General features: G+C 43.8%; 1 protein-coding gene across 1 annotated transcript in view; it reads right to left on the reverse strand.

The window, feature by feature from the left end:
* The window catches only part of Camsap1 (calmodulin regulated spectrin associated protein 1), a 69,452-nt gene that overhangs the window by 34,838 nt on the left and 20,087 nt on the right, over positions 1 to 14,527 (reverse strand). Inside the window, exons 2-3 of the mRNA XM_059260323.1 lie at positions 12,852 to 13,114; positions 11,986 to 12,147 (exon numbers count right to left, since the gene is read on the reverse strand). Of these exons, the coding sequence (XP_059116306.1) occupies positions 11,986 to 12,147; positions 12,852 to 13,114 (425 nt within the window). The remainder of the gene's footprint in view (positions 1 to 11,985; positions 12,148 to 12,851; positions 13,115 to 14,527) is intronic.

Raw genomic sequence — 14,527 nt, forward strand, 5'->3', positions numbered from 1 at the left:
GTCAGTTGGGTTGTCTGTCTGTCTGTCAATCTCTATGTGTGTGCATGTACTTGTGCTCACAGTGCCACAGTACACATGTGGAGGTCAGAAGACAATTTGCAGGAAGCAGTTCTCTCCTTCTACCATGCAGATAGGACCAAACTCCAGTCGGCGGGCTTGGCAGCAAGTATCCTTATCTGATAAGCCATCTCACCAACCCAACAGTCAGATTTTTAAAAGAGAGTAAAGCCACTAACAAAACCTGGGTGAAGTGGCTCATGCCTGTAGTCTCGGAACTTGGGAGGTGCAGGCAGAAAGATCAGAAGTTTAAGGTCCTTCTCAGATACACAGTGAAAGAAAGCAAAACCATTTAAAAAGTACTACATAAAATCCTATCTTTGTGCCTAAAATGTAAATTAATTTCAAATTTTTGATAGAATGGGCATTTTAAAGGAAAACATACATTATTTTTCAAAATCAAGGAGAATAACCATGGCAAAGCAAACCAAGCATCTACTGTGAGCCATGTGGCCCAGAAAGCGCAGGGGAGAGCACACCAGCTAGCCCCGGAGTGGGCTTGAGAGACAGACGGGCAGGGGGTGGGAGGATATGAGACACACACCCCATCTTCTGAGGGGGAAGTAGGGCTGACCATAAGAGTCAGTACTAACCTTAAAAACATAATTGGGACAAAAACTGTCATCTCAGCCCCCAATGCCCACCCTGCAATCAAGAAGCAACATCTTCATCCAAAGACAGAGACTGCTAACCACTGTCTATATCCAGCTGTAGGACCTGAAAAAAAGTCTATTAAGTGTTTTCCAGGAAGCCAAGGCTCAGTGAAATCATACCCAGTCTATAACAATCACTATGAGAGTTACCAGGCGGGTGGGAAAATGCAGCTGGCAATGTGCAAGTGCAGTCAGCTCCAAATGGGACCAGGGACACCTAGAAATCTGAGACACTGCTAAGATTACACAAGAGCAAAGCTAAGCTAGGCAAGGTAGTGCACAAAGCTATCCCAGCACTTGGGTATTAGTATTCCTAGCCACTTCCGGAGTCACATGACCTTGCATGTGCTGTCAGCAGTCAGGCAAAATGCTTAGTCACTCCAGGGCCTTATGTCCTACGTAACCTACCTGTGCATGCGTGGTCACATATTCTGCATGCAGTGTGATCAGGTAATCTATGTGCATGTGTGGCGTAGCCACATAAGCCATATACGTAGGTATGCACAAGGTGACCTATCAAAGCAGGCTCTACCCACTTCCCGCTTTCTCCCTCTCACCAGAGGTAGCACACATCCCCCCACCCCCAGCACCTTTCTTTTCGGTAGGTCTACCCACCTCCACTCTTTCTCTTCCCTAATAAAAAAACTCTTCTAGGTAGGTTCCGTTGTACCTCATGTTTTCTTGAGCCTGGTAAATAACACTGACAAATAAATAACATTGGGAGTCTGAGGTAAGACTGCTGAAAGCTTGAGGCCCAGTCTGAGCTACATAGTGAGCTCCAGGCCAGCCTAGAATAAATAGCAAAATCCTGTCCCTTAAAAAAGGGAAGGGGTTGGTGTAACTCAGTCTGTAGAGTGTCTAATATTCACAAGACCCTAGGTTCAATTCTCAGCACCACATAAAACTAGGTGTAACCCTTGGAGTGTAGAGGCAAGAGGATTAGTGGTTCAGGTTCAACTGCAACTACATAGCAATAACCAGTATGAGACTAGCCTGGAATATGTGATACCCCATTCAAAATATAAATACAGGCCAGGTGAGGTTGTACACACCTTTAATCCAAGCACTTGGGAGGCAAAGGCAGGCAGATCTCTGTGAGTTTGAGATTTGCCTGGTCTACAGAGTGAGCTCCAGAACAGCCAGGGTTATAGAGATTTTGTCAATCAATCAATCAATCGAATCAATTAGCAAACAAACCAAAAGTAAATATATACATACATATATATATATGTATGTATATGCTGGGAAGCTGGTCCAGTGAGTCCCAGTGTTAAAAGATGGGGGAGGTGGAAGCTGATTGGCAAGAAGGCTCAGTGAGTAAAGGTACTTGCTACAAAGCCTGATAATTTGAGTTCAATCCCTGGGACCCACACAGTAGAATTAGAGAATCAACTTCCACAAGTTGTCCTCTGACCTCCAACATGGCACCATGAGTATAGCACACATACTTGTATATACAGACAGACAAAATGTAATTTTTTTTTAAAAGCTGAGCATGACTATGTGCACCTGTGGCCCCAACACTGTGGGTGGCAAAGAGAAGAGGATCACTACAGGCCAACCAGTCTAGCCAAAAAAATGGTGAATTTCAGGTTCAGTGAGAAACTCTGTGTCATGGGGATAAGGAAAGAAGAGAAGAAAACAGACATCTTCCTCTGGTCTCATTGTGTACTTTCACTTAAAATACACACATGTTCCCCCCAACCCCATACATACACAAAAATGTCCTTTAAAAAATATGTCCTTAATATATCAAGAATCTCTTATCTTTTTGCAGTGTGGACACTGCATAGTCACTGTGAACTGCTAGTCCTTCACAATCAGGGAGGGCACAAGGACCAGAAAGCATTGGTCAGCACCAGCCTCCACAGCAACAACCACAGCTAGTACAAAATAACAAAAAACAAAATAAACAAATGACTGTTGAAAGTAGAAAGAACATAACTGGGTGGGGCTGCCACAAAATGAATTCGACAACGACAAAAGTCCTAGGAGAAAAATATGTCTCCTATTACCATGAACACATCACTCTGGTCACAGTAGCCCCGGGCAACCTAACAATGCACGTCATAACCTACAGCAACCCCTATGAAATATTGGAGAACTTCAAGTAACCCAAAGAAAGAAAGGATGGAAAGTTAAAAAAAAAAAAAAAAAAAAAAAAAAGATGAAAAAACCAGACATCAGGCCAGATGGTAGAATTCAGCCACATGGACAATCACACAACTCTTACTGGTCTAGTCTCTAATGATAAAGCAGAGGCTATCAAATGAATAAATGAGGATGGCAAACTACAGTGTGCTCAAGAATCCACTTAAATAGGAAGAAGACAGCAGAGTAAAAGGGCTGGGTATGCTGTGCACACATTTAATACCAGCATTCATGAGGCAAAGGCTGGCAGGTACTGTGAGTTTGGGAACAGATTGGTCTACATAATGAGACTATGCAAGCCAGGCTATATAGTGAGATACACGCACATACATGTGCACGTGCACGCGCGCACACACACACACACACACACACACACACACACAAAACAAATACAAAGAATTAAAGAGGTATAGCATAGGCACGCCAATACTGCTCACAGGCAGCTGTAAAAATACTAGGTTCTAAATGCAGAAACCTCTGGGGACAAGAGCTATTTACCACTGGTGATAGACACAGCTTAAAGACTGGGTTAATCATAAATATTCAAACCCTGATAAGAGACTTTGAACCTATGGAGCGCAGAGCAGACAGACAGAAGGAAGCATGAAACAGACAGTGCTGCAGGGCATGTTCCCCCAGAGAACAACCCTCAGGCCCAGGAGCAGGAAGAATGCAACACATACAGGTACCACCAGCTGCCAGTGGGACTCAGTCACCCCAGGATTCAAACCACACCACCAAATTCAACCAGAAATCAAAAAGCAGGGCCTGGAGACATGACTCTCCAGTTCACAGCACATATTGCTCTTCAAAGAATCTGAGTTTGGTTCCTAGCACCCACCTAGGGTGGCTCACAACCACCTGTAACTCCAGCTCCAGGGGATCCTACACCTCTGGCCTCAGCAGGTACCTGCATTCACATGCACAAGCCCCACTCCCCACCCCCAGCATACACACAATAAAAACAATAAAAATAAATCTTAACAAAATAAAACCCCAAATACAAAGCTGTCTCTGGAATGAATTCCCTCCAAATATTAAAAATCAAACAAGTCTTTTCAGATAATCCACTGATAAAACAAGAAACCACAAGTGAAACAAAATATTTTACAGGGAATGAAGTACAACATACTCAAGTATATGAGACGGAGGGAAGGCACCACCTCGTAGCCTCACAGACGACAAGCAAGACAAGTTTGAATGAATTAGCTTTCTACCTTAACAATGTATGAAGACAGAGTGCAATGCTTCCAATAGCTGAAACATTTTATTTTGCTTTTGTTTTTAGTGCTGAGACTAGAACCCAAGGCTTCCTGCATACTAGACAAGCATTCTGCCACTGTGCTACTTGCCCAGCCCCTAGAAACAAGGTTTGTCTGCTCTCATCATAAAGATGATGAATGCTTGAGATGATGGATGTGCTAACTGGATCCGACCATTACATGGTGCTGGAACATCACCGCACAAACATGCTCAGTTGCTATATGCCAGTAACAACATTCAAGAGGGGAACACTGAGGCTAAGACAGGAGAAATGCTGGGAACTCAAAGGGCAGCTTGGGCTAAAGAATTAGAACCTGTCTCTAAATAAATAAATTTAAGGTAAGCCAGGCATGGTTGTGCGAAAGACAGGCATGGTGGCACGTACCTTTGATCCCAATGCTCAGAAGGCAGGTAGATCTCTGTGAGTTGGAGGCCAGCCTAGTCTACAAAGCAAGTTCCAGGACAGCTAGGGCTGTTTAACACAGAGAAATCCTGTCTCAAAAAACAAAAACAAAAACAAAAACAAATAAATAAATTTAAGATGAAATAAAAACAAAAGGAGAGTAAAATAAATTTAAAAAAAAAAGGTAAAGAAAAAATAAATATTAAATAGCAGAGACATGTAATGTTCTGAAGATGATTAATAAAGTTGGTAAACCAGAAAAAAAAACAAGGAAGAAAGGATGATCAGTATCAGAAAATGAAGACAGGGTCACTACAGACTGCAGATATATTTATCCAAAAAGTTAAAAAAAAAAAAAAATCAATAAAGTTTATGCTAATAAATTCAACAACTTAAAATGAACTCTGTGAAAGCTACAAATACCAAAACTGACACAAAATTAGACAGAAAATCTAAATAACTTAAAGTATATATAGAAGTTTTCACAACTAAACCCATATACAACTCCAAGCCCAGATGGCTTCACCAGCAAGTCCAAAGGTTTCAGAATGGAAATGAAACCAATCATATTCAAGTTACTGCACAGAACAGAAAAAGGAAAACATCCCAATATCTTTTTTGAGCCAGTATCGTCCTAATATCAAAACAAGGGGGGGAAATGCACTAGAGTAAAAATAGCAGACCACTATCTGGGTCCTGAGGATTAGGGACAAACAGAATGCTTTCTTCTCCCACTTCTCCATATTCTACAAGAGGTCCTAACCGATTCCATAAGGGAAAGGTTTTTTTTGTTGTTGTTGTTGTTTTTATTTAACTGTGTTTCTGCAGACTAGCAACAAGCAACTGAAAATGGAATTAAGAAACACACACTCAAAACACTGAAATGCTGGGGATAAATTTCATGAACAAAAGTATGACAATGGACTGCACTCCTCAACAGGGTACTTCAAACGCCCCTCAAACTGATCTAGTTTCAATGCACTCCAATCAAAATCCCTACAAGTGCTTTTTGTAGAAACCAACAGGTTGATTCTAAAAACTCGAGGACATGCAGACAAGCTACTAGAGCTAAAACAATTCTTTCTTTAATAAAAAAGGATCCAGTTCAAAGACATGTATTATCTAAATTCAAGTTATTATTACAGACTACTGTCTGTATAAGCTACACTCACCTCAAGTTACCATGGAACTAGTCACATAGTTCAATGGAGAAGGAACATCTTGAGACAGACTCACATGTGCAGCTCAAATGGGACCCAACAGAGCCACTGCCACAGTAACATGCAGAGAAAAAAGAAAAATCTTGTATAATATTAGAGGGACCAGCCTCAATATTATACATCCCAGGGGCTCAGGAGAGAGAACTACTAACAGCGAGGACTATTTTCAGGAAATACAATCTCAGCACACCGAGCTCTATAGTCCACTTGCTTTAATTCCTCTGGCATAACATCCACATATACGCAGCTTCAGTTCTGTTCCCATGCCTAGCTCCTTTCTTGCCTGATTTCTCTCTGTTTATCTACTGTTCCCTCTTAAGTTCTATCTTAATGCTGCCTCATCTAGGTCCTTTTCACCTTGTTCTTACCCAGCTAGGACTTTCCCATCTGACTCTTCCTCATCTTCCATCTCGTTCCTCTAGTACTCTTTTCTAGCCCTTCAATCTAGTTCTTCCCTGTCTCAGGTTGTTCTTCTCAAGTTCTTACCCATCTAGTTCTTCCATTCTCTTTTTCCTTCTCTGTCCCTCCATGCCCTGGAAGTCCTGGTATATATATATACACTTACAAGCAGTATTCCCTTAGCCGTGCAAAGCCAGGCTTCCAGGGTCAAACGGGAGGGGTGATAAGAATCACATTAAGAGGCAATAACCATTAATTATTGTTTGCAACCCCAGGGTGGGGGAAAGTGTGCTCAGTCGCTAGGCAACCTGTGTACCACTAGATGCCTCTGGTGATAGTTAAAGGGAGATCTGGAACTAAAGGTAAGGTTTGGGAAAGGAGGAAGTAAGGCTTAATTGGCACATCCGCCAGGCCTTCTCAAACAGGTAGCCTGGATGCTTAAGTCTGTTCTTAGAAAGTACAGAGGTAACTCTGATAAGGTACTTTCCTCCATCTGGGGATGGACCTGGCCGGATGCTGCCAATGACGATAATTACAGGGAGGCTTGAACTGGGGTTCTGGCCGAGCATAGCTGTCAGCGCAGAAGGTTATCTAACTATTTCTAGAAGTGGTTAGGTAAGGAGTTAGAGGTCCATAAAGATAGTAAGGCTGTAAGAAAGGAGGGTCTGAGCTAAATTGTGTAACGCTATTACTGAACATCCACCTGACCTAGGCAGTGTCTCCTTGTGGAATTTGCCTTAAATCAGGAGACTTGCATGTGGACTGTTATTACTGCTAGTCCTTGAAAGTGGCCAAGGGAGATAATCTGATTCCAGAGAAAGCCTTTCCTGAGGATGTTCTCCAAATACCTGGAATGTGTATGTCCAGAGAGTGATCAGTCCACACTGTTAGCCCTTCTTAAGGAAAAGTTGATTCGGAAAGCTATGAAGGCACACATGATTTTCATAACAGAATACAGCTGATATATAACAAGCCAAGTAACACCAAAAATTCCTTGGGATTTGGCTTCCTCTGGAGGAATTCCCTGATCCCTCCAGGTAGTGACTTTGCCATAACCAGCTGAGTTCTTATGATATATTCCTGCGGCCTACAGCAGAAAAATCTCTGCTATGGGGAGTCTCTAACTGCTCTCTGTGCACAAAGCAGGTAGATTTCTTCCCTTCCCTGCTTCTTGCACAGTGAATAACCTCAAGGTACATCAGAAAGCTCAAGGCAAGAGCAAAGAACACCAAACCACTTAGGAAGAAGCAAGGGAGCAAATCCTTGAATCTTGGAGCAGGGCAGAAATCACTTAGCAAGAAAGAATGTAAACTAGGCTTCAAAATCCTAGAAACCTTCGCTTTGGGACAGCAATTACTAAGAAATGGTAAAAGAAAAGAAAGTCACAACATACATTCCTAACAAGGTACACATATTCGTGCAACTAGATTAAGACAAAGAACCCAATTAAGAACTGGTTTAAACCAAGAATGGTATCACTCACTTGTAATCACAACATTCAAGAGACTAAGGCAGGAAGATCAAAAGTTCAAGGCCAGCTTAGGATTCATAGAGTTCCAAGCTAGCTTTAGCTACAAAGTAAGACCCTATCTCAAACATACAAAAAAACAAATTAATAAAAGTTGTGTAAAATATTCAAACAAGAACTTGCAAAAATATAAACATCTGGAGATTCTACTACACAACCACACAAATGTCCTAAATCAAAGACCAACTGATCAAGAACTGATTAACAGTCAAAGCCAAAAGATTCCTACCCTGTCCCTGAATTTAAAAAGGTGTCCACTTAGAAAATATTCTAGCAGTTTTTTTCTTAAGACTTAACTAAATACTGGGTGTGAAATAGGTCTTTAATCTCTGCACTTGGTGTCACAGGCAGTTGGTGAGACTGAGGCCAGCCTGGTCTACATAGTGAGACCCTGTCAAAAACAAAACAACTTAATCAAGTATGTTAAAATACACTCATCTGGGTGGGCGGGGGTGGCACACTCCTTTAATCCCAGCACTTGGGAGGCAGAGCCAGGCGGATCTCTGTGAGTTTGAGGCCAGCCTGGGCTACCAAGTGAGTTCCAGCAGAGGCGCAAAGCTACACAGAGAAACCCTGTCTCGAAAAACCAAAAAAAAAAAAAAAAAAAAAATACACTCATCTGACCCAGCAATGATACTAAGTACTCACTCAAAGAAAGAGTATTAGCATCTAGGGACATACATGCAAATGCCCCAGGATCTTTATTCAAAAACTGGAAAGCACTGAGATGTCCCTCAGCAGAAGAATGACAAACAAATCATGACACAGTCATATAAAGAAATTCTACAAGGCATAAACAGAACCAAACTATTTATAGATACATTTGGTGCAGTAAAAGAAGTCAAATGCAAGAACATTTTAAGCAAAACCTGGATGAAGCAAAACTAACCCCAATAAGAAAGCAGACGGGGGGGGGGGGGGGGGGGGGGGGGGGCAGTGGAGAGATGGCTCAGTGGTTAAGAGTACTGACTGCTCCTCCAGAGGACCTGGGTTCAATTCCCAGCACCCACATGGCAGCTCACAACTGTCTGTAACTTCAGTTCCAGGAATTCCAACACCCTCACAGATATACATGCAGACAAAACACAATGCACATAAAATATAGATAGACAGACAGACAGACAAAAGGAGATGGGTATGAGCCTGGCCTGGGGGAAGGGCTAACTGCAAAGGAGCCCAAGGCAGCATTCTGAGAATGACAGAATTGGCTATTTAAAGGATGGCATCACTTGTTAAAATGCAAGGAACCATGTCCATATGTGGCATGTAAGTTATGTTTCAGTCGAGTGAGTTTTAAACCACAGGCATCAGTAAAATCTTGGAGACGTAGACTCAGGAGGTAAAGCGCTAGCTACGCAAGCATGAAGACTTGAGTTCAGAACCCCAGCACCAACCAATAAATAAATAAACAAATCTCAACACTTGAGATGGAAATAGGATGACCTAGACTAATGGCCATGCACTCTAGCCAATTAGGGAGCAGTCCATTCAGTGTGAGCCCCTACTTAAAAAAAACCTGGATGGCAAGATATTTACAACTTTTGAACTCTTGCTTCCACATGTACTCATGCCAATGCACATATACACATGTATACACATGCAAACACATACATGCATATCACACACACCAGAAAGTTAAATGAGCCCCAGAAAGATGGACCATGGTACAACCCAGATCACTTAGGAGATAAGGAAACCCTAAGTGACCACCATTGATGATTCAGGTCACCTTCAGCACAGAGAACCAGAATGATACCACTTGCTCAGCTGTAGTCCTGTGTCAGACAGACTGTCTACCCAAGATGCACAATCAGATCGGGGTGGGGCTCTGCAGAAAGGATGTATCGACTATACCTCAAGTTAGGAGGAGAAAAGGAGTTCAGAATGGCAGAAATGCAGGCAGAGTAGGCTACCACTATCTAAGCTAGTGGAATATAGGGTCCCAGAGGGATGCCACAAGGAAAGAAACTCAATACGCTATACAGACCTCAATGCTGAAGCTTGTGAGGCTCCTGTGAAGTTGTATAGAGGACTCTAAGAACACACAAATGTAGTGAAGGCTGCAAAAGAGCTCCATCTTTGCTGGATGCTAGGCAATTCACCCTGGATGCAGAGTGGGGAGAACATTTAGCCAGAAGCACACACTGCATCTAATGACTCTGACCAAGGAAAAAGCCTACAATCTAGCAACAACCAGAAAGCCATGGGGGGAGGGGGGGCACATAAATAAGGATTGTAAGTTGCCATGGAAATGCTAAAGAAATAGAAAACCATGAAATACAAACAGAAATATTAAATAAGAAAGAAAGAGATGTTTATGAAAACTGAAGCAAAAAAAAAAAAAACAAAGTATCCTAGAGTGGGAATATGGCTGGATAAGCAGATACCAAGACACAGTTTAAAGTCTAACAGTAGAGTGCCAATGTGTCTGTGACCCAAGAACAAGGGACAGGGATGGAGAGCTATGTGGCAGTGTGCATAATTTTCATAATCTCAAATCAGCACGTATGTCTACCAGGGACAAATCAGAAGACAAAAATACAGTGTCTATTTGAAATATGGATGTAGCCTGACATGATGGTGTATGTTTGTATGTCTGCCCCAAGACCTGGGAGGCAGGAGAATCAGAGTTCACAGTCATCCTCAGCTACATAACAAGTTCGAGGCCAACCTGGGTTATCTTTCTCAAAAAAAAAGGGGGGGGGGGGCAGGGGATAGTTTGAAAAGTAATTTGCCCCCATAAGCTCATAGGGAGTGGCACTATTAGGAGGTGTGGCTTTGTTGGAATAAGTATGGCCTTGCTGGAGGAAGTGTATCACTGGAGGTGAGCTTTGAGGTCTTATATACGCTCAAGATATGCCCAATGAGACAGACCACTTCCTGTTGCCTGCAAGTCAGGATGTCAACACTCAGCTCCTTCTCCAGCACCATGTCTGCCTGCATGCCACCATGTCACACCATGATAATAATGGTTCTAAACCTTTGAAACTTTAAGTCACCCCAAATAAATGTTTTCCTTTATAAGAGTTGCTATGGGCCTTGGTGCAGTGGGGAGGGGCTTGGACCTGCCTAGGCTCAGTGTGCCGGGCTCTGCTGACTCTCCATGGGAGACCTTGATTTGGGGGATGTGGGGATGTGGGGTGGCTTGGGAGGGAGAGCTGTGGGGTGGGAGGAGGAAGGAGGGAGGAGGGAGGAGATGGGATCTGTGGATGGTATGTAGGGTGAGCAGAAAATTTCTTAATAAATAAAAATAAAAATAAAAAAAAGTTGCTGTGGTCATGGTGTCTCTTCACAGCAATAGAAAGGCTAACTAAGACAGGGGGCTCAGTAGGTAGGTAAAGTACTTGCTAAGTAAGCATGAAGAACCAAATCAGATCCCCCAAAACCATGTGTTTCAGTTACAGTTTCTATTGCTGTGATAAAACACCATGATCAAAAGCAACTTGGGGAGGAAAGTATTTACTTCCTCTTACACTTCCAGGTAATAGTACATCATTGAAGGAAGTGAAGGCAAGAACCTGGAGGCAAGAACAAAGCAGAGGCCATTGGAGGAAGGCTACCTACTGGCTGGCTCTCCTTGGCTTCCTCAGCCTGCTTTCTTATAGCACCAAGGACCACCAGCACAGGTGGTCCCTCCCACATTAATCATCAATCAAGAAAATGCACTAGAAGCTTGTCCACAGGCCAATCTAGTGGGGGTATTTTTTCAAGTGAGGTCACCTCTTCCAAAATGACTCTAGCTTGTGCCAAGATGTCCTAAAACTAGCCAGCACAGCATGTAACCCCAAACACAGTAGCAAGCGTTTGAAATTTCAGTGTTCCTACAGCAAAATGGGAGGTGGAGTTCCAAAGACTTTGTCTCAAACAAGGTGGAAAACAAGAACCAACCCCTGAGGTTTTCTTCCACAGGCATGTCGTGGCATGTGCACATCTGTACTCCCACATGAATACATGTGTATACACATGTACACACTGATAAAATCAACCAAGCACTCAAACACAGGAATACACAAGAAACTTGACTCCTCCCCAATAGTTATTGGCAAAGATCGTGAACAAGTACTATACACAAGTATCTCAGATAAAAATGACACCTCATTAGCTGTAACCACACATGTGCATGTCCACACACAAACCTATTTTTTTGCTCTACTCTCAGTGCCCAGGAGTAAGGACTGTCTGCTACTCTACTGGACACCCAGCTGGATACAGTATCATGCAGTCCTAAACAAGCTCTAATAGCTAGGTTCCAGCACGGGGAACAAAAAGCAGGCAGCTCTCCATCAAGAAGAGAGCTAGACAGGCATTTACCTTATTGATCCAGAATACCATGGCATCCTCGAGGTCATACGGAAGTTCTTTTGAGGCGCTGAATGTAGAGAATCGCTTGACACTGGCCACCACCTTCTCAATGCTGATCATCTCCACAGTATAGGCCATCATCAGGGCATCCACCATTGCCATGTGGGCACTCTGGGGACAGAGGCAGCAGTCAGTACCCTAAACCTCTTATGGGTCCCAATGCAAGAAAACTTTCTGCCTCAGCTTCCCCGCAAAGGATAACACTGGCTGGGCACTGTTCCAGACTGCAGCAGTGGTCCAAGGTCCTCATCTCTTACCAGTAGACTATAAGCTTCCTCTGTTGACCTGGAAAAGCTTCGGTAAGAGGCTGCACCCTTCCTCTGCCTCCTAAGGCTCTGGGATGCCAACAGGACCCTCCTCTGTACCACACCCTACCTTCATTCTCTTCAGAACTTTCTCTTCATCCACAACATGTCACCCTTAAACTGAGTGAAAAAAGGCATGGCGTGCAAAATGCTAGGGAATGAGTTAACAAAAGCAATGCAAGGACATAGTGGGCTAGGTGTCAGGCTGATCTGAAGAGGCACAGCCTCTGAGGACAGGCAACTGATTCTGGCTAGTGCAGCCGTCCGACGGGAAGGCTCTGCAGTGGTGTGCCCCACTACACTTACATCTTTACACTTCATTGCATCACAGTAAGAAGAACCAAAAGCAAGCTGCTCTTTCCAGAATGATGACAGTCTCTAAAATACAGGCATGTCATTAACGACCACCAATACACATGGACAGACCTCACCATCTGTCACCTAACAGCAGGGCACTGAGTCTTGCCTGCTCAGCCAAGGGAGCAGAAGGAAAGCCTGTCAGAGACGTACCATCTTAATAGGTGCCTGGCTGAGGTCAGCATCTGTCACAGGGGCGTCATCACTCTCCATCACATAGATGCCCTTCCGGGACAGGGCCTGGATGACAGATTGGTGTCCTTGTAAGGTAGCCACCTGGTCCCCTTTTAGGATAAGGCTGCAGACACGGCAATACAGCTCACTTGACAGGAGAAGCTTGATGACGGGTGGCTTAATGTGCTCCTGCTCATACTGGTCGATGTAAAAAGGGTCTCTGAGGTCCTCAGGGATGTTGTCTATGACAAGAGAGAGCATTGGGTGAGTGGACATGCACAATCCAGTCTGGAGCATCACCAGATGGATGAGGACACACAGAGGAGAACCTTCCAGAACAATGCCAACCAAGGTACAGCCCACTGACAAGATGACAATAACATTCAAAGGTCCAGGGCCAACAGACAGCCTCATTAACGTGTGCACGACAGAGGCAATATTAGGCATTTTCGACTGCCATCATCACCTGAATGATGGTGAGACGGAAGCACAGAAGTCTTGGGGTCTTAGTGGGCTCAAAGGAAACTAAGATGCCATGGAGCTAGGATGATGCAGCATCTGGTGACCCCAAATAGGGGGCTGTGAGCACAGTGGCATTAGTTATTGGGAGGAAGCTCTGTGTGTCTTCTTTCCAACCAAAGTCAAGATCAAGGTGACAGCAAAGATTCAACAGCCTTCTCTTTAAGGAATGAGCCAAATCTGGTGCCAGTGTAACCACAACAGAACAAAGACAATCAGCTTTCACTCATCTTTGGTTCAGGCAGCACACTATTTAACCACAATTCTACGGATCAGGACTAATGAATAATGTGCCCACATGACAGACAAGAAAACTGAGGCACAGAAAAAAGATGCCACAAGTCCAATGTCAAAAGAGACAGGAGCCAATTGCAATCTGGTCTCTCATGCACTCACTGCCTACAGCAGACAGGGGCCAAATGTGTTACCACTGATTCTGTACCCTCTTCGCACCACCCTGGCCTTGTAAGACATCATCCTTTGTAGACAGCACAAAGTCCTAAAGAAGAATCCCATTCCTTAACCCAGGGCCCCAGACCTTTGGTGTCTCTGTATCCACAACTGCAGAGAATGGAGAGTTCAGTCTTCTCAAACACCCCTACCCCCAGCAGAGTTTAGAAAGCTGCCATCACCAATAAGGTATTCAAATAAATGGGTAGAAATACGTTAGAAACAATCACCCCACAATCAGTGGACATTTGTGCTGGCTAATTTTACATCAAATGACACAAGCTAAAGTCATCTGAGAGGAGGGAACCTCAATTAAGAAAATGCCTCCATTAGATCAGGCTGTAGGCAAGCCTCTAGGGTATTTTCTTTTTTTCTTTCTCTTTTGAGATTAGGTCTCACTATATTGCTCTGGTTGTCCTGTAACTCACTATGTAGACCAGGCTGGCCTCAAACTCAGAGATCTGCCACCTGCCTCCGCCTCCCAAGTGCTGGGATTAAAGGTATGTGCCACTATGCCTGGTCCACTTTCTTAATTAGTGATTGATTAGCCCATTGTGGGTGGTGTCACCCAAGAGCAGGCGGTCCTGGGCTATAAGAAAGCAGGCTGAGCAAGCCATGGGGAGGAAACCAGTAAGCAGCACCCCTCCATGGCCTCTGCATCAGCTCCTGCCTCCAGGTTCCTTCCC

Source organism: Peromyscus eremicus, chromosome 4 (genome assembly GCF_949786415.1).
Source record: "Peromyscus eremicus chromosome 4, PerEre_H2_v1, whole genome shotgun sequence".
In the NCBI taxonomy this organism is placed as follows: Eukaryota; Metazoa; Chordata; class Mammalia; order Rodentia; family Cricetidae; genus Peromyscus; species Peromyscus eremicus.